Source organism: Sphaeramia orbicularis, chromosome 8 (genome assembly GCF_902148855.1).
Source record: "Sphaeramia orbicularis chromosome 8, fSphaOr1.1, whole genome shotgun sequence".
NCBI lineage: Eukaryota > Metazoa > Chordata > Actinopteri > Kurtiformes > Apogonidae > Sphaeramia > Sphaeramia orbicularis.
In genome coordinates this window covers 36,453,487-36,474,001 of record NC_043964.1, presented here as the reverse complement: position 1 = coordinate 36,474,001, position 20,515 = coordinate 36,453,487, and the positions used below count along the sequence as shown (strand labels likewise).

At 38.6% G+C, this 20,515-nt stretch overlaps 1 protein-coding gene across 1 annotated transcript in view; it reads right to left on the bottom strand.

Moving 5' to 3' along the window:
- Positions 1 to 9,971: 9,971 nt before the first annotated feature.
- Positions 9,972 to 20,515, bottom strand: part of sphk1 (sphingosine kinase 1) — a 38,080-nt gene continuing 27,536 nt past the window's right edge. Inside the window, exons 3-5 of the mRNA XM_030142183.1 lie at positions 18,365 to 18,459; positions 15,507 to 15,622; positions 9,972 to 12,596 (exon numbers count right to left, since the gene is read on the bottom strand). Of these exons, the coding sequence (XP_029998043.1) occupies positions 11,687 to 12,596; positions 15,507 to 15,622; positions 18,365 to 18,459 (1,121 nt within the window). The 3' untranslated portion in view covers positions 9,972 to 11,686. The remainder of the gene's footprint in view (positions 12,597 to 15,506; positions 15,623 to 18,364; positions 18,460 to 20,515) is intronic.

Sequence of the window (20,515 nt, the reverse complement as noted above, 5' to 3'; positions counted from 1 at the left end):
CTTTTAAGGAACATTGTTATACTTTTAGTACCTTTTAAATTACTGATGGTGTTTATATGTATGTTCTTAGTTCAGTGGTTTATGTATGGTTTTAGAACTGACTGTTATTGTGTTTTAGGTATATTTTTAGTGTGAATGTATGGCTGTGATTTCTATTTTGTGTGACTTCTGCTGCTGCTGTCTTGGCCTCTTGAAAAAGAGATTTTTAATCTTAATGAGCTTTTTTTCCTGGTTAAATAAAGGTTAGACTAAGAAGAATCTCTTTCTCTAAATCTATTAACCCTCAAAGACCCTAACAGTATAGTAAACAAAAGCATCCACTGATCTAAAAGGTTTCATAACTTTGGAACCACTAGTCCCATAAAAGCATGGAAACAGTTCAGGTGAAATGCAGTTTCTCAGCTTTTCAGTGGCATCACATATGTGTTATTAGGACGGTCAGAGGCTCTGTATGAGAACATCCCAGCCAGCATGTCCATATGGGCCCCAGAAGGGTTACAATTGGGCTGCATATAAGGGTCCCATGTGGGTTTGTCCGCAGTTTCCATGGTGGCCCCACATGTGTTTGCCCATGTCAGAATCCGAATCAAAGTCAGAATCAGAATCTCTTTATTGTCATTGCACTAAGTACAATGAAATTGAGGCAAAACTCTCAGGTTCAGTGCAAGAATTTACAGAAAAATATCAGTAAAACAACAACAAATATCAGTAAAAGGCACAGATATTTACATTAAAAAAATAAAAAGTATTGCAAACTAAGATATTTGTAAAACATAGAATTTAAGTAGTGCAAATAACATGAGAAGTAGTGCAAATGACATGAAAGATAAATATTGTGGGATAAAATAGTGTGAAGAATAAATAATATGAGATATTCAGGTCTCTGATTCTGATTCTGACATGGGCAAACACATGTGGGGTCACCATGGAAACTGCGGACAAACCCACAATTATGAAAATTAAATGGTTGAATATGTACGGTTGTATTGACATTTTATTGACTACTAATGTGTTAGAACACGTTCATCTCACAGACGAGTTCATTCAGAATCAGCTTCATCACAAATCAACAGACTCGATGTTGTTCACTTCTCATACATTCCCATTGCGCTGTTTTCTCATTCGATCTCTGCTCAGTGCATTTGCCTGTAGATGCCCGGTGTCATTAGACTTCTATGGGATTAAGTGGAACAGTTTTTTTCATTGCCTCCAGTGATGTGACATTCACAAATGAATCGAATCTTTTGAACGGCTCTTTGAAATGAACGATGGGAATCGAGTCTTTGTAAAGAGCTGTTCATTTTTTTTTAAGGAGGGAGTGTTTGATTGCCTGTCAATTTAGCATCACTGGGGAGGCATTGGGCAGGAGGAGAATGTTCGAGCAGAAAAAAAAGAGTGCTTGCACACTGCGCGTGTCTCATGGCAAGAAGTTAGCAAAAAAAACAACAGTTTGAAGCGTGAGGTGAGCATACTGGAGGAGCCGGAGCTGAAAGACTGGTTGAAACCGGAGAAAAGTTTGAGAGTGAGTGACTGAGTGACCAGTAACTAACTATTCTTTTTTACGGTAAGATAATATTTACTGCCGCGCCAATTAAACACCTTTAAAATGTAATGTCAATCATCACATGTAGCCTATTTAGTCATGAAAACATTGGTGTTTCAAAATAATGCAAAAAACATAAAAGAGCCAACGACTCTTTTCAGTGAACGGCTCCTGATTGAACGGCTCCCTTCAAAGAGCTGAAAGTTCCATCACTAATTATCTCAAAACTGGATGGTAATTGAATAAATGCCACGATGTTGTCCCGCCCCCGGACGCCGGGCGTCTCTGGGGGTGAATGGAGCTGTGGGTGGAGCTCGGGCGGGCTGGACACCAGGATTTCACGTGCTGATTGGAGGATCAGTCGAAAGGCTGAATCCCATTTGATTGACAGCTACTTTGAGATCGACTCCTTCACTGACACAGTTCAGTTTAATACCGTTGTGCATTCTGCTGTGAAATCAAGAGAGAAACCACTACGAAATTACTTGTTCATTTCTTGCACTGTAAATAAAACACACTCATTGTACTTCCTTGTTTCAATTTAACATAATTTCAACGTTTTCTCATTTTCTTGGTACGATAAGGTCACTGACCATTTTCCAAATGGTTCCAAATGTAAATTGTCAGTAAAATCAAGCGGAGTGAATGATTCTGTTCCTGTGATTCAATACATTCAAGTAATGTTGTGGCGGGGGTGGGGGGGTGGGGGGTGGCTTGATAAGCCACAAAGGTTGACATCAATCCACTGTCCTCTCTCATCTGTGCAGGAACTACACAGAAACTGGAGATGTGACCACAGCTTGGACTTCTCTTGCTCTCTCTCTCTCTCTCTCTCTTTCTCCAGACATGCATGTGAGCGTGTAGCATGGGGAAGCCCCGCCCCCCTGTGACAGATCGCGGACAGAGAAGCAGCATCAGACTTAATACACATACAAAACCATGATGCGCTATTACAAGGAAATGCGTACAGTAGATAACTGTGGTGTTTTTATACAGCTGTTTTCTTTTACATTCCTATGCAGAACAGGAATTTATTTATTTTTTAAAAGTAAAAAGGGCACTTTTTCTACGAGGCAAAAAGGGCAGGGGCTCAAGCCCCTTTTGGGCCCTATGTGTGCACATGCCTGCAGTAAACTCAGTTTTCTGAAGTTTCAAATGTCTGTAATATCGCTAATATTCATCCGATCATACCAAAATTTAACATGTGGCATTTCTGTGTAAGTCCCTTCTCATGCCAAATTTCATAACTCTAGGTTGTCACACGCATATACAGATTTTGAGTTATTGGCATCTACAGTGACCAGGGGTCAAGTGCCTGGTTTGTATGTTCACAAAACGGCTTCTATCTTGAAAACTAAGACAGATATAGACTAACTTTGTATTATCGACTTATAGGAAGTTGGATATGGACTTTCATTTGGTACCAGTTTTGTTGACCTTTGATGATGCTGAAAGGTCAAACTCAAGGTCATGATTTTCAAAATACCCAGTTTTTGACAGTAACTCCCTTAATTTTGCAGAGAGAGAAAAACACTAGTGTCAGATTATAAAGTGTGAAAATATAGGCCAAAGTTCTCTGTCAAAGACCTCCGGCAAGCGCACTGCCTATGGCAGTTTCATTTTTGTGTTCAGTTAATGATATATTTTGCTGAAAATGACCTTTTTTCTTCAGTTTTCTCTGTTCTAATACAATAACCTCTGAATTTCCTCTGATATTTGATGAACATCTACACAATCAGTAAATTAAATATGGTAAAATACCTGACTTTCACTTAAAAGATGCAAAATGCAGTGGGTGATTTTATAATAAATGGTGAGGTATCACCTAAATGGGAGCGTGAAGTTGGTTCTATTCTCAGAACCAGTTCAGAGTTCTGGTTCTCGTCACCAGTTCCGTGTATGGATCCACTTCCGTTTAAGGATCTAGTTCCATTAATGGAACCAGTTCCGAGTTCCATAAACGGAACCAACTTCATGCTCCTGTAATTTCATCTGCATCCCTGTCTCTTAAAGTTTTCTTTCCCTTTCTTTTCATTCATTGGGTAACAGAAGCCGTCAGACCAGAAAAAGCAGCCACAGTCATTTCTTTTCAGTATTATTCTGTTTATTGGTCTTTAAAAAAGCCTACTTGAATATCAGATTGTCATCAACCTTATATGAATGTTGAACCTTTGAGCGCTCTTCAATTACACAGATCAGACACAAACTATAAAACAGAATCAGCACAGTCTTTGTGTTTCTATTGGACTGTATCTTGGACAGATCTGGTGCAATCTCCTTATACACGATTACAAACAGTCAAAGATATCTTCTGGTTTTCTTTGAATCATTGTGCGCCATCTATCTGCTTTTTTTGGGTAATGACTAAGGCACTTTGGAGAGATTTTTCCCTCATTTTTCTGACTTATAAATAAAAAAAAGCTCCAAAATTGTGACACACAAGACATAAAACAACAGTACAGGCTTTTTCTAATGAACATGGACAGTTTAACGTAATTAAACATAATGAACCAACACATTAAAGCCAAATTATATAAACCTGTCAAATAAAACAAATAAGAAAAAAACCAAAACATTCATTATGTGTTTGTACATATTTAAGCTTTTCATAAGCTTGGACACAACAGCAAGACATGAATGTTGACAAAGTTTTCCAGTCCAGCATGGTGTACATGGTACAGAAAGAACAATTACGAAGAGATAAAAAGATTATTTAGCATCACTTTTTTCACAGAGGCTCATTTCAGTTCATATTCTGTATTCTTAAATCATTTATAAAAGACAAAGACAAGTATTATTATTATTGGTGTTTAACATAAACCATTGTTACATTAAAGCAGCCACTGGATAACATGAATTTAACAGTACCGTACCATAAGTTAACAGTAGTGGAACAACAATGAACAGAGATTCATATTTGCAGCTGTGTTTTCTAAGTATCAAGTATCCAGTTAATGCATTTGCTTTTTTTTTTTCGATGATAAATTACAATACGGTGGATGTCGTCTCCTGCAGCTCAGCTTAATCTATGCTGTAAAACAAATCCATTCATGATCAAGTAGAAAAAGCCGTAAAGAGGTGGCAGGTTGAATCCTAACATATGAGGATACAGTACAGTATGTCTCAGGGGGGAAACTATGGAAGTAAATCAGTCTGATCAAACTTTGAATGATAAAAACCTTTGAAATTTCCAGCACTGATTTTTTTTTATTTACATTTTTTGTCTCTGAATTCAACTCTTTATATTTTCAATACCCCATTTTCACTTTTATTTTTCAATGTTCATAAATTCAGAAACAAAAATTCACATTTAAAAAAATTAAATTAATATAATAGTTCAAAAATTTTCATTTTGTCTTCAAATTCAATTAATATCAATTCAAGTTACTCAAATTCAATAGGACAAATTCAAATGCCAAAATTTGAGGTATGTCTATGGTAGCAGACCCACTAGTTGACCGCCTTCCTAAATTGGTGTCACATGACCAACCTAAAGTAACTTGATTGGCTGGCTGTTGGTTCAACTTGAGATAGAATCCATTGCTTATTCTTGGTTTCCCGGATGTTTGATCTGAATTTTTTGCCTCAAATTTTGGCGTCTGAATTTGACCTATTGAATTATGAGTAACTGGAATTAACAGAACTTGAATGTTTTAAATGTGACTTTTTTTATTCTGAACTTATGAACATTGAAAAATAAAAGTGAAAATGGGGTATTGGAAGTATGAAGAGTTGAATTCAGAGACAAAAAAATCAGATACTTAACTAGGGATGCACCGATACCGATACGAGTATTGGGCATCGGCTCCGATACTCAGTGTGTGTACTCATTTTCGTACTCGTAAAAGATATCCGATACAAATGCACCGATACCATGTGACATTCCTAGTTCAGTGCAGCAGGTACGAGGAGGAGGAATAATGTGTGGGGAGTGTGAAGAGTGTGGAGATTTTTCAAAATAAATGTCAGTGATAAAAGTAATGCTGACTGCAAGTAACGTTAAAGACACAGACAGATACGGACGCAGCGTTCTGTCCGTCCTCTGCGTACATTCCATCTGTTTTCCAGGTGCTGGCGGATGCATAAACAGAATGAGAATACCAGCAGGAGTACGGGGTGGTGCGGACTGCCGCCAGCATTAGTGAAAATTAAACTTATCACTCATTTCTCTTTTCTCTACCTGCTGAAGCTAAGCTTTTAAACCTTACCAGCGAAAACGCTGCAATATTACTATCACATTAGTGTTGCCTCTGTTGTCTCCATGTTTGTTATTACTGACTTTCTTCTTCTTCTTCTCAAAAAACTTTCCTCTTCTCCGTGGCATTTGTCCAGTATGGTTAATTCAGAGCGGTGCCCCCTGGTGGCTTAATTGAGAAACGCTCATTCCAACACATTAAATGTCAGTAGTAGCACTTTGTTCCAGTCAGACTAATGACGACAATAAAGCACATTTACAAAAGGAACTAAGAACTGGAATGGGATTATTAAATACTCATACTCATACTTGGTCTGGAAAAAAGTGGTATCGGTGCATCCCTATACTTAACCCTTTATCGGGTAAGTGACTATTTTTGATAATTTCTGCACACATTGTAAGACAGTGACAGCAACAGTTTCAGTGAGGACAGTGAGTCAACAATCTCAGGTCCAATGTGGTCTACAGGGTCAGTAAGGTCCACCTCTGCATGAACAGTGAGTGTACCTGCTTTGTTAGGTACCATGAAGTAATGGTACTAATGTAAGGAATGATGTTCAAAGGGAGAATGTGGATGTGGACAGGTGTCTGGATCAGCACTTATGTTGGTCTAATGTTCTAAAATACATGTTCCTTTCACATTACAAGTGTTTTTCTTTTATTTTTTTATACTTACTTCTTGGACTTTTTTTTTTTTTTTTTTGCCACTTATGGGTAAGGAACCAAATATGGTAACTTCCTTGAGCTTGATTTTCTACATGACAATAAAATATTTTGAAAAAATTCACAAAAGGAATAAAGTCTTGTTATCTCCTCCAATAACACACTAAGGTTGAGTATTTTTATGAGTGCCCTATAAAGGTTTAATTTTGGTGCAAAAAAAAAAAAAAAATCAGTGCTAGAAATTCAATGTCTTTCATAATTCAAAGTTTGATGACACTGATTAACTTCCATTTCTAAAACCTTCCACCTGTTATTTCATGGGGAGTGTGAGAGCTGATCCAGCAGGGGGCGCCCTCACATAAGATATCTGCAGCTGTGACCAGGCTTTTGCATAGCTCTGCACCTGCTCCCATATGTGCAGTATGCATTTAGTAATCAACGGTGCATGTGGGCTGCCTGCTGAATATGAATATGAACATGAAGTCCAAGCACCTAGAGAACTTCGCTGAAGATACAGTATTAGCGGATGGTGTGTTTATACATGAGTCGAAGCTACAGCATGATCATATAATGGAAAATCAAGTTACAGGCAAAAGTCGGCACTGCAGTGAACATGGAAAACCACATTTAAAGATGTTTCAAGTACTTCTCAGTTCAGTAAAGAAATCTCCTATTTGCATTATTTGAAAAAAAAAAAATTAAAAAAATGACAGTGGAGGCCAGACAGCATGTGTTTTCTTCACAAGCTGCAAAAAAAAAAACAGCAGGAAATTTAAAAAAAAAAAAGTTATAACAGTGTTGTTGCACTCAGTATGATATAAAAATGAAAATGTAATCATCAGCATTTCCTTGAACCACCATTAGTCTATTAACATTCTACAGAAGAGGTGATTATGTTTGTAACAGATGCATCACTTCTGATCTTTTTTAATTGGCTGACATTCTTTTTTTGCTTAAAAGGAGTGATATTTAGCTTTTTTTAAAAAAATGGAATTATGCATTTTAAAACATTTCCCTGTAGTCTACATCAACTGCAATGAATAAATGCTATGCTTGGGTCTGAATTCTTCATTAATTCAACTCCACAGGTCCATCTTCAACCCTATTTCTGAGTAATGACACCAGAAAGGTGGTTCTGAGCGCTGGCCCTTTAAATGCAAATAAGCCACCTCACACCCCGTCCCCTCCAGGTTGTTGGCTGTGCTGCTCTGTCCTGTTCAACCAACAACTGAACATATTAGACCAAAACTGGCCCACCAAAGGGTCCAATCCGGCCCGTAGGATGAATTTGTGAAATGCAAAAATGGCACTCAAGATATTAACAGTCAATCCTTTTACTTTAGGGGTCATATAAAGCCCTACTTTAGTCTCAAGTGGGTCAGATCAGTAAAATACAATCATAAAAACTTACAAATAATGACAATTCCAAATTTTCCCTCTGTTTTAGTGTAAAAAAGTGAAATTACGTGAAAATGTGTAAATTTACAAACTAGCCTTTCACAAAAAATATGAAAAATTAGAAACGTCCTCAGAGAAATAACAGCAATTTTACTAATATTCTGCCATTTACTAAAATATTGTCTATCAGCAGATCCATTGTAATCTGTAAGTTGTAATGCACATTTACAAATGATAACCAGAGGCTTTATATAGTTAAAATTGCACTTGTTTTTCTTAATAAATTTCAGTTTTTTCATGGTTATTCATGTTATTCACATTTTTAAAAGGACAGTTAATAGATGTAAATGTTCCCATCATGTAATTTTACTTTTTTCACTATAAATGTTTGGAGTTGGCATTATTTATATATTATTATGTTATTAATTTACTGGTCCGGCCCACTTCAGATCATATTGGGGGGATATGGCCCCTGAACTAAAATGAGTTTGACACCCCTGTTTTAGATTATCAGCTCAGATTTTGGACATATAGTTGTAGAAAGAATTATTAGACCACCCTTGTTTTCTTCAATTTCTTGTTCATTTTAATGCCTCGTACAACTAAAGGTACATTTGTTTGGATAAATATAATGATAACAACAAAAATAGCTCATAAGAGTTTAATTTCAGAGCTGATATCTATCCACTTTCCATGTTTTCTTGATAATAACCAAAATCACTTCAGTTCTTATATTAATAGCTATGGCACTGTACTGCCAAAAACAGTGCTTTTAGACATTAAATGTTTTCTTTCCTGTTTGTTTTACTCATATGTTACACACAGGAGTTAGTACTTGATTGCATGAGTATTGTTTTTGATGACTTTTGATGGTCTAATAATTTTTTCTGCAACTGTATTTTCAGTATGGACTACAACTGCTGCTGCTTATAAACAATTGTGGCATACTCGGAGAAATGTTCAGAAGTCTTGACCTTATATGCGCAAATGTTGTGATGTAACTAGTTATAAAACATAACAAATTACACAGGAATTAAAACAGGTTGTAGAAATCCACTCGATTTTTGCCAAAATGAATATTGGCTAAAATTTGCTTAGAGGTCTTATTTCTGTCTTTGTGCATAAGAAATCAATCTAAGTGAATCCCCAAAGGAACTTTGTGTTGGTAAATTCAAGTTTTGCAAATTTACAGGATTTCAGTTCTGCTGCAACACGTTGATGGTCATATGAACTATGTTTTCAGCTCAAAAATGTCCAATTTCATCACAATTAATGCTATATTTTCATGTCACAAATGGCCAAGTTATATTTGAACTGAATTTACCTGAAAAACAAATATTCTATTCTTTTAGATTCCCCAGTTTTTCTAACAAGATTATATCCTACATATCACATGTTTTATTTTTACAGGTTCAGTATGGAGTATGGTGCTGATCCATCCTGCTTATGTTACGCCAATACATACATTAAGAATGTCACACGTCACTTTTTAAATCAACAGTTTTCTAATAATAAGCATTTTTATAAAGAAATAACAATTCTATGTTGTTATTTACTCTTTAGTATGATGATAAACTATACAATAAATAATTCTGATACTAATTTTTGCACAGGGATCATTTGTGGAAACGGTGACATGGCTGCTGAGCATCAGTATGATGGGATCTGTAACAACCATGTCACATCCGTCCACTGCCACATTTTGTGTTTTTGTGTCAGCTGTTATTGTTTTAGATCCATAATACTAACATTTATGAATAAGAGGAGAATTAACAATAGTAAGTATATAAGTTTATTACTAATAAAGTACTGGCACTGACCAGAGCATCATGGGTAATGTCACGTCCGTCCACCAGCAAAAGTTTTCACATACACGTGCTATTCAAAATCCAATATTTCTGAAAATAGAGCTTCCACTGTCAAATAATATCAGTAGTCTGTGCACAAATGTATTGGCATTATTTCAACACAGTTCTATGCATTTCTTACAACTTTTTTTTTAACAAAAATGGCCACTCATTTGACCCCCTAAGGAAATTTTAGCCGATATAAAGATAGGTTTGCAGCACCTGAAGGGTTCAAATTCAAACTTTTTGAACTATTACAGTCCCCAAATACACAAATAAATGTACCAAAAACTAATAAAAGTGGGTTGAGCAACATATGATCCCTTTAAGATTACAGAAGACAGTTTGTTTTTTTCCCCTCGGGGTTAGAAGAGATGTTTCACCCTCTGTGGGATGAAAACCAGCTGCTGTGTGTACCTGTGGGTGTACCAGCTCTGGTGTGGTCACTGTGACCTGAAATAAACTGAGAGAGAACGTGTGCATGTGAGAGCGGAGGGGTGGGGGGTGATGGAGGTAGGGTGGGGTGGGTAGGGGCACTGATGATAATGCTAACATTTGCACTCTCCTCTGCTCCAGTGCACTAATGCTCATCACCACGGCACTGAAAACCAGAGAAAAGGCCACACAGCAGAGCAAAGCGTTTGCCTCCCTCCAGCTCACATTGATCGCATGCTTCTCAATATGCGACGCTTATAGTGACCCCCCTGCTCTCTACTTTAGCGTGCTCCAGTCAGGCTAATATGTTTTTAGATGTGCAAGCAGTAAAACTCACTTAAAAGCTTTCGTGTGATTAAAAAAGACCTGTCTAAAGTCTAGAGTATTTAGCAAGCTTTTGCACTGGGATGTAAAAGCTTCAAAATAAGGACACATTAGGTGCTGATGGCTCATTAACCGAGGGAGGGAGAGGGAGTACAATCTTCAGATGGCAAGAGTAGAGGGGGGGATCATATGCACAGTAGCAGACCGTGCCCCTCCCCCTCACTAAGTGCTGCAGAGATGCAAGGGAATGTGTGTGTGTGTGTGTGTATGTGTGTGTGTGTGTGTGTGTGTGTGTACGAGCGCATGTGAGAAGCTGGGCATAAGAGGAGGGGGGATGGGGAAAAGAAAGTGAGAGAGACTGAGTGTGTGTGTGTGCGTGTGTGTGTGTGTGTAAAGCATGAGTGAGTGGAGGCGGTTGCTACAGTTTGATGATGGTTGCAGATGAAGCAGGGTAAAAGAAAGGACAGGACAGGAAATGGATCAGAGGAGGAGGTGTAACCTCAGCTGGCCAGGTTTCTCTGCCTCACCAGCACTTTATGCATTTTCAACTGAAGGAAGTTTTCACACAAAACAGAGAAGGCGGTGTTATATTCACTGTGCCATGATTAGTATTTCTAGATCTGGTATTTAAATTGATTTTTCTTTTTACATAAAAGATTAAAGATTTGTCAACATCAAATCCCTGGCGGATTTATATCCCTTCAGTAAGAAAGCTCCTTTTAACCAGGCGATGCTGTCAGGCCTCCTCAGAGGAAGCGGCTGCCCTGATGTACGGTGGGACAGGGGGCGGGGCTTGTCCAGGCTCTCCACAGGAGCCTCCCAGAACGGGAAAATGTGCTTCTCTTCACGTGTGTCATGCTTATGAGGTCCGACAGCAGAGTGCACAATGCACTCCTGTGGCCCCGGCACCACAGCGCTATGTGCTATACTGAAGCTCCTCCCCCTGATCTCACACATACACAAGCAGACACACTTAAGTGCTCACAAACATTTAGTACATGCACATCTCTCTCTCTTTTACACACACACACACACACTTCCTCTCTCTCTCTACGCTGGGACCAGCCAGCAGCAAGATCAACCATCCATGGCTTCGACCCTGAATCAGACATCGAGCGGACAGGGATTCATAAAAATAGGATGAATTAATTCTGTAGAAAAATAGAACAATTTCCAGAGGCTGATAAAATGTCTTTGGCACTTCTGAAAACACAGCATACAGAAAGAAATGACACAGAGTATAAAAGGCCAAACTAGAAAGAGTTAAAGCCAGGGAAATGGTTATCCACATATGAGTCTGGCCAGTCCAGGGTGAATCTGAGCCTGAACCGGCCCATACTCCACCATCTCCCCGTCCACAGTGATCATGCCCTGTGGAGTGAGGGGTTCAAGGCGCAGGGCTTTTACCTTCTCATACACTAGATGAGGGCAGCCGCACGCTAAGTGGGCGCCCTTCTCCATGGCAAGGAAGAGACGCAGAAGGGCAGGTCGGGAGATTCCTGCTGTTACATAAAACAGATGGATCAGCCCATCATCTGCCATCGCACCAGGGGCCGTCCACAGGTCTTCAGCCAGGTGGGACTGGTAAATAGCCAAAACTAAGACAAAGTCCTCCTCCCTGACAACCGTCCAGCTCTCTGGGACTGGTTGGTCCAGGCCTGGGAGCAGAGTGTCCAGCAGCGCTCTGGTCTTGCTGTCGCTCTGAGTCTCGGGTTTCTTCGTTGTAATGGCGTTATTGGAGGAGTTGGTGATGGTGTTCTGGTTCGAATTTGTGCTGTTGCAGTTGTGCCGAGAGTTGTGGTTCGGGGAGGTTTTGGGTATGAGTCGACAGGGGAGGGAGGAGCAAAGAGAGGGATGCTGAGGCGTGGAGGGCGGGTGGTTAGTCTTGACGCTCCCTTTTGGAAGTCTTGGTGCTTCCTTAACAGGCAAGTACGCTAACCTGCCCTGATACACTTTGAGGGTGGCCAGACGCACCAGAGTGCCCATCAGGAAGCGAATCGCTCCCACGTGACGGTACTTCTCACTCTCTATGTCCACGTCAGCCACAAATCCCCAGGCCAGGGATAGGAAGGAGAAGAGGCGCTGTCTAGAGGCCAAGTGGATAGACACCAGGTCCATGGAGCCAACCAGACCTTTACACAGCATGAAACCACAGCTCAGTAGCAGCTCCTCGTTCCACGCTGGAGGTGACCTGATGAGGAACACATGAAGAATCAGACACATATGTACAACAAGTATGTGTGCTTTACAGAGAGGTTAGAAAATATACAAATACAGACATAATCAGGTAGGAAAAAAACTAAGCCATTACATTTATGTGCAGAAATTTTACAGATGAAGTAATATATGTATGTTTTACTCGTTTTATGGTTTAGGGATGAATATGTCATTTGCGTGTCATTATATCATTTCATTATAATATAATACAAATTCGTATTGATTACACCTGCTAATTGTGCAGGAAATTCCATTTTAAGGACCTATTCACAAAAGATTTAGTACAAATGATATGCTAGAACAAACAAGTTCAGAGACTAGACTTTGCACTCGAGTGTAATTTGCCCTTGTTTTTCACAGTGTTTCAAGTGTTTTTTCACATTTCATCCACAAACTGGTCCATCATGACAACAGCAGAAACTGTCAAATTCTATGTATTTAATAAGAAGAGACACGCAGCGCTTCTATATTTGCTCATATCTGTAATACAGTCAACTCAAATGTCCATCAAAGTAGGCTTTGGCTATTAATGTAAGTCAGGATTTTGCAGAAAATTTCAAACTGATGTTACGAGGCACAGTTACATGTGGTGCAGCAGCAGGAACGTCATTAACAGCAGATCAGTCCAAATTTGCTGTTAATGATGTCATTAATGTCATTATTATTATGTTTTCTGCAGGTGATATACTCTAGGGCACAGGTGTCAAACATGCGGCCCGTGGGCCAAAACTGGCCCGCAAAAGGTTCCAATCTGGCCTGTGGGATGAATTAGTGAAATACAAAAATTACACTGACGATATTAACAATCAGTGGTGTCAAAATCATTTTAGTTCAGGTTCCACATACAGACCAATATGATCTTAATTGAATGAGACCAGTAAAATATTATCATAATAACCCATAAATAATGAAAACTACAAATTTTCTCTTTGTTTTAGTGTAAAAAAAGTAAAATTACATGAAAATGTTTTCATTTACAAACTATCCTTTTACAATAAACGTGAATAACCTGAACAAATATGAACAACCTGAAATGTCTTAAGAGAAATAAATATAATTTAAACAATATTCTGCCTGCTATTAATGTTTTGTGTATTTGTAGATCCACTGTGATTTGAAAGTTGTGATTCACATGTGTAAATGATAAACTGTTATATTGTTAAAATTGCACTTATTTTTCATAATTTATTTCAGGCTGTTAATGGTATTTAAGTAAACTTTGTAAAAATAATATAATACAAATTTTTCACTGTTATTATTGTACAGGTCTGGCCCACTTGAGATCATATTGTGCTCTACATGGCCCCTGAACTAAAATGAGTTTGACACCCCTGCTCTAGGGATAATAAGGACATATGGATAGTTTATAAAGTAGTTTGATTGTCAGCGGTTTTTACATTCAAGTACCTGAAACTCAAGACATAACATGCATACCGACGTTATCAGTCTATTATCTGACTTGCACTTGACACCATCAAACACTGATTCAATATCATTCAACCCTGAAGATTTGGAGATACAGAGATATGCAGAGAGAAACAGTGAATCAGAGGTGAGTTTCCACACAATTAACACCAGTTTTCCATCTTCCACCAGATGGTGTTTTACACCAGCTGAACTGCATCAAGCAATTTTCAATGGTCCTTACAAATTAGACAGTTTTTGCAAAGCTGCTTATATGCAGAGAAAGGGGCTGATTTTGTGCAGAATATTCCCCAGTTTACATGGTTGTAAATACACCACAAGTACAGTGGCATTTGCAGTGAATTCCACCCTTTGTGGGTGCTTTGTGCAATACATTTGTCTTGTTTGCACCAGTTTTACCCTAACAAAAGCTATGTAATCCTTTTGTGGATCTAGCCCATAATGTTAAATGCTAACCATCAAAGTTACTAGAATAAATATCGAACAAGTGGTGTCAAGCACAACAAACCCATCCCTCGCACATGTTGTAGTTTATTTTGGCATCAATCCAGCTGATGTCATCATGACATCAACATATCAATTGCCTCTATATATGTGCCAAGTTTGAAGTAAATTGAAAAAAAATTAATGTTTTTATAGACATTTTAAATTTTGCCTATTATAAGTAAATAGGAGAAGATAAAAGATTTGAAAAATTCATAAAATTATTAAACTTTGACCTACTTTTCCCAAAATGTAACCACATCTATTCTGGGTCACCGGCAAGCTATAAACCAAATTTGGTATGAATCCAAGCAATAGTTTTGCTGCTAAAGTGTTAAACAAACAAACAAACAAACTAAAGCAATAATACCCCTTGGAGGTCAGGGTAAATATATCAATGAATTACCTTCTAGATTCGACATGTAAATATAAAAAAATATGCAGTGTGACTCAATGAAATGGTGTATTGCTTTGCTTTACATCATATAAAATCAATAGAGACATCAACATAATATACTGAAATTAAGTATTTTTAAAAAGTCCATGTCCACACTGGTGTCTTATAGGATAACTAGTATCAACTCCTTAAACATTTATTTGTTTTTCCTCTTCACTGTTGTGCAGACAACTGACCAGCAGAGGGGGATGACAGCCTGGTGTGTGCTGGGTCCACTGGTTCCTCAGCTGCACTTTGGACCATAATCAGTCATAATGTGCTGAGTTTCTAAATCCATTACATCATTCCTTTGAGATTTAATAGCAGCCTGAAATGACCTCCTGCTGCACAGCGATGCAGCTAGACTCTGCTCTACTGTCTCTCCTTCTCTCTGGAGAAATGATGTGCCCAGTCAGCCTTTGGCATAATTACACAGAACGGAGATAATTTGTCTTTTTTAGGCTGAGGAAGGTTCTTCTTTGCTTTTCCTATGCACTGTTAGTCCATGCATTTAAATGACTCATTAATGGACTGACTCACTGTGAATAGTGGTGGACGGAGGCAGCGAGGGCGTTGCCTGAACCACCTGGCAGAATACCCAGAGGGGTTTGGATGGCTTCTTGCCAGTCTTCTCGATCCATCAGACCATTTATCACCTGAAGGAACAGGAAAAGAACCCACAACAGAATCAGATTATGGGGCCTAAGCGGAAAGTAATGTGTGCATGATTGAAAATAAGACCAGATAATCGTTTTCTTTACAATACTGTGCTACTACTGGCCACCTCAAGACTTCTACATTCACCCAATAGTTTAGCTGAAGTTAGAAAAGCAGCCATAAAATGCAATGTTCTATAATTTTATAAATATGTGGCAGAGTTATGATCATTCTGAATGTTCCAATAGTTTTATTTTTGTTGTCTGTTTTAGGGGATTTTACAACAACACAAGTAGTTTTATTTTTATTTTGAGGGATGGAGTAGTTTTATGTTGCACTTCCACTGTGTGGTATCAGCTCAATTCGACTCGGCTCGGCCTTTTTGCGTTTCCATTACGAAAAAGGACCTGGAGTCTGGTACTAGTGTTTTGGTATCACCTCCGCCAAGGTTCCAGGACTAGGGACCAGATACTAAAAGGTGACGTGTAAACACTGCAGACCACTGATTGGTCAGACAGTTTTCTCTATGACTCGCTGTTTTACAAAAAACAGATGCGGAAGTTGACAGTAAACATAGTGGTACATTAATCCACATGATAACAGCCCAAAACTACACCATGGTTTGTTGAGGAGAACTAGTGTTTGGTGGCCGACATAAAAATTCAGACAAGACAACATGCAACGAGCAAGTTTTCAGCAACTCTCTGAGCAGACGACAAGGAAATAATCGCTATGACGTCCAGGTACTGTAAAGTCGGTCCTGTCCTGTAATGGAAACGGTCTCCAGGAATACTGAGTCGAGCCGAGCCAAGTCGAGCTGGTTCTACGTAGTGGAAACGCGGCAATAGTGTAGTTGTTATTTAGTTTTATTATTATAATGAAAGTCTTGAATCTGAAAAGGATGAATATGATTTACTAAACTATACATACATAACATTATATCAACTCCTTAATCATCTCAACTGACCCTCTGTTAGTGTGTCATGACATATCTACCAACAGAAACCCCACCCTCTGTTTGTGTTTTCTATTTAGTTTTTAAATACTGTATTCAAGACATTCCTGGGTGTTGAACTTCAGGTAATGGGTTTGCAGGTTTGCAGGTTTGTATCCAGCCAATGAGAGCATCGTGCAGCATATACAGGTATAACTCAAACAGATATAAAAATGAAGCAACTCCAGTTATACAGCTCTCTCCTCATTCTGCTCTTCTCACTAACTGCACAGTTCTGTCTGAGACTAACTTTTCAGCTTATTGCCTCTAACAGACCTATGTACTTCAGCTTCACTTTTCCTGTAGAACATGAATAGAGTTTTACAAAGGTGTAGGTCTTTTAGCCTTTTAGAACATAACAGTTTAATTTTATTTTTATTATTCACAGCTTTTTCTCTTGCTGCCCATTCTGTTCATTCAGTCTTGTACTCACTCGACCACCACTTTCACAAATAGATCACTTTATTGTCATTCAGGCAGATTACATCAAAGATGCACTGCAGAACGAAATGACGATGCAGGGTCAACATTAAAAACCCATATAGTTAAAAAAAACCAAACACCTGAGATCAAATAAGTTATAAAATACTGGTGAGGTAATGTAGTGAATAAATAAATAAATTTAAAACTAGAAGCACTCGGAGAGCGCAGACCTCCGCCAAGTGACCCCCCCCCCCCCCCCCCGTGGGCCCCCCCACCCCCGATCACCACCAAAATTTAATCATTTCTTCCTTATCCCATTTCCAACAAACCCTGAAAATTTCATCCAAATCTGTCCATAACTTTTTGAGTTATGTTGCTCACTAACGGACAGACAAACAAACAAACAAACAAACAAACCCTGGCAAAAACATAACCTCCTTGGCGGAGGTAACAAGAGAATAAATAGATACTTATTGTACTTTCAGTACTTCATTACCTTTAGAGCTAATGTGTGCAATGTTTCTCACTTTTGTTTGTAAACTGGTCAAAATTAGCCCTTGCTTGCTACTCTACAAATGAGAGAGAGGGCAGCAGTGGTCAAACGAGCAATAAACTGAGAGGGGAAAACAAGCATTAATTGCAAGAAAAAAAGCCATAAGTGAAATATAATACTTTTTTTTTTTGTTCTAAAGCACACATACTTTTTCTCCATGCCGTTACAAAACTCTATGGGACACACTTCCTCCTCTCTCTTCTTTCCTGCTCTGTTTGTCTGGTAGACAGGCGTCAGGCAGAGAGCAGTCTATGTCTGCTTTTCCCAGAGTTTTGTCTCTCAGACAGAACTGCAGACAATTTATGAGTAGTACAGTATTCCTCTGGTGTTCCATTTGTGCACACTGTGTAATACTGTTATTGACTGGCTGGGGGTACAAACTCAACGGCCAAAAGTTGACACCCAGAAATGAACCATACACAGTAAAACAACAGGTACATATGCCATACACTGGAAGAGGCTCAGGACTTATTATGTTGTATATAAAATTATTTTTGGGAAAATGTTTCATACTGTTCCATATGGATATTATTTTGAATGTATAATTTTAGGTTTTCTTTCATTAACTTTAATAATCTTATCTGGGAGCATCTAATGAAAGTATTCAGAGCATAGATAGATGACTGCAAAATTTAATGTGATAAAAATAGCATCTTCTGTCTTCTCTGAATCAAAATGAAATATTTACTAGACCATTTTGAGAAGTGTTCAGAATAGAACCGGGTTGTCAGAGTTTTTCTGTGATTGATAGCTCAAATACAGTAAGAGCACCTCGAACAGCAGCCCATCTCCAGACATGATCACCAGAGCATCCCACTGTGACAGGTCGGCCTTCCTCACCAGCTCCCGTGCATGGTTCTGATGCTCTGAAGGACACAAGTGGAAGAGAGCGATGAGAGGGAAAAAATAAACAACAGACAAAACTGAAAACTTGGCGGAGTGTGGAACAAACAGATAAAAAAAAAAAAAAAAAAAAAAAAAAAAAAAACAAGGACAAGGGCAGAGAAAGAGACACACTCCCTTCATCGCCAGCCTCCGGGGTAGGATCAGGCAGATTAGGCTGAAAAGAGATTCAATTTCCTCTTATCAGGCCAGACATATCACATTAGTCCATCCAGTGGCTACTCAACAGCTCCAAGGCAGCTTAACCGCCATGCAAACATCTGTGACTGACAAATATCTGCATGTGTGTATGTGATTTCATTGGATGCATGCGATTGTTTAGTGTGTGTGTGTGTGTGTGTGTGTGTGTGTGTGTGTGTGAGTGTTAGTTAATGCTCCAGCTGAGGACCAGGCTATTTGTGCAGCTTAGTTTTATTGGCAGTGTCCTTGAGTGGGTCCCTCCGCAGGGGGTCTCTGTGGACTCGCTAGCATTTAAGTGTACAGTCCTGCCAGCCCAGACTCCCTAGTGCAGTGATGTATGAATGTGTGCGAAAAGAAAACGAGGCAACAAAGATGCGGATGCACTGCGACAACGGCAACATTTCCTGCTTTAACCCCTGACATTTCTGCAGTGATCGTTTTGAAAGTATGATTTATTGCAAATATTCATAAAAATTCCACCAACTGCTCAACAGGAAAAATTTCAAAACATGCTGATAGTATAGACCTTGTTTGTTCCATAGACATCTGAGCATGCTCAGTGCACCCCCGCTGCCTGTGGAATGGGGGGCAAAACAGAGCAGTGAGTGATTCTAATACACTATAAAAATAGATGATTTGTTTTTTTGTTTTTTTTTTAACACTGTTTTCCTTGAGGTTTTTTACTTTTCCTGTTGTTTGCAGTGCTGTCGTGATTTTCCTTTATTATGTTTTTTTTTTAACGTGTTTTTACCGAGTTTTGACCGTGTAAGTGCTTTTTGGAGTTCAACCAGGTGCCAAAAAGCAGCTGGACTGGTTTAGTAAAAAAAAAAGAGCCCCAAAACAAAAACCACTGGATCAAAATTCAAATCCTTGTTGTTGTTCAGTGTGTTCCAGTTCACAGTTTATGTTCAGCATCCTAAATCTCTTATTGATGTACATTCTGAGTGCCTTATTTCATAAAAACCTGTCACATTTGAACTCCTCTCTTTGTCTTTTTCTGCTATTCCACCCTGTTTTGACCCTAAAACACACAGTAAAACAAAACCACTGAAGAAAAGGAACACAAACACATACTCAGAGCAGCTTTTATGACACTGAAACAGCGCAAATTCACAGCAGCATGTTTACCTGGAATAATGTCTAAGGAGTTAAAGGAGAGACATTTTGCTTTTTTAAATGGAATAATCTATTTTAAAACACTTCCTTGTGGTCTACATAAACTGTAAATGTTATGATTGGGTCTGAATTCTTCATTATTTAAACTCCACAGGTCCATCTTCAACCCTATTTCTCAGTAATGACACCAGAAAAATCATTTTGAGCGCTGGCCCTTTAAATGCAAATGAGCCACTTCACGCCCCTCCCCCTCCAGGTTGTTGGCTGTGCTGCTCTGTCCCGTTCAACCAAGAACTGAACATTTTAGGTAATCGGCTCGAAGTTTGGACATATTTTCAGGATGGAATACAACCGTTGCTGTTGACAAACAATTATGTTGTACTCAGAGAAATGTTGGTCAGAAGTCTTGACCTTATATGTGCAAATGTTGTGACATAACTAGTCATAGATGCAACAAATTAAGCAGGAATTAAAACATGTTGTAGAAATCCACTCAATTTTGCCAAAATGAATATAAAGATAGCTTTGCAGCACCTGGAGGGTTCAAATTCAAACTTTATGAACTATCAGTAGGGCTGTACGACATTGGAAAAAACTGATATTGCGATTTTTTTTTAACCCTACAATATATATTGTGATATGAAAAAATGCTCAGGAGGATATAATAGCTGTGTGGTGCTGACGTAAATGGTCAAACAAATTAGTTGTTTCCTCTTGTTATGG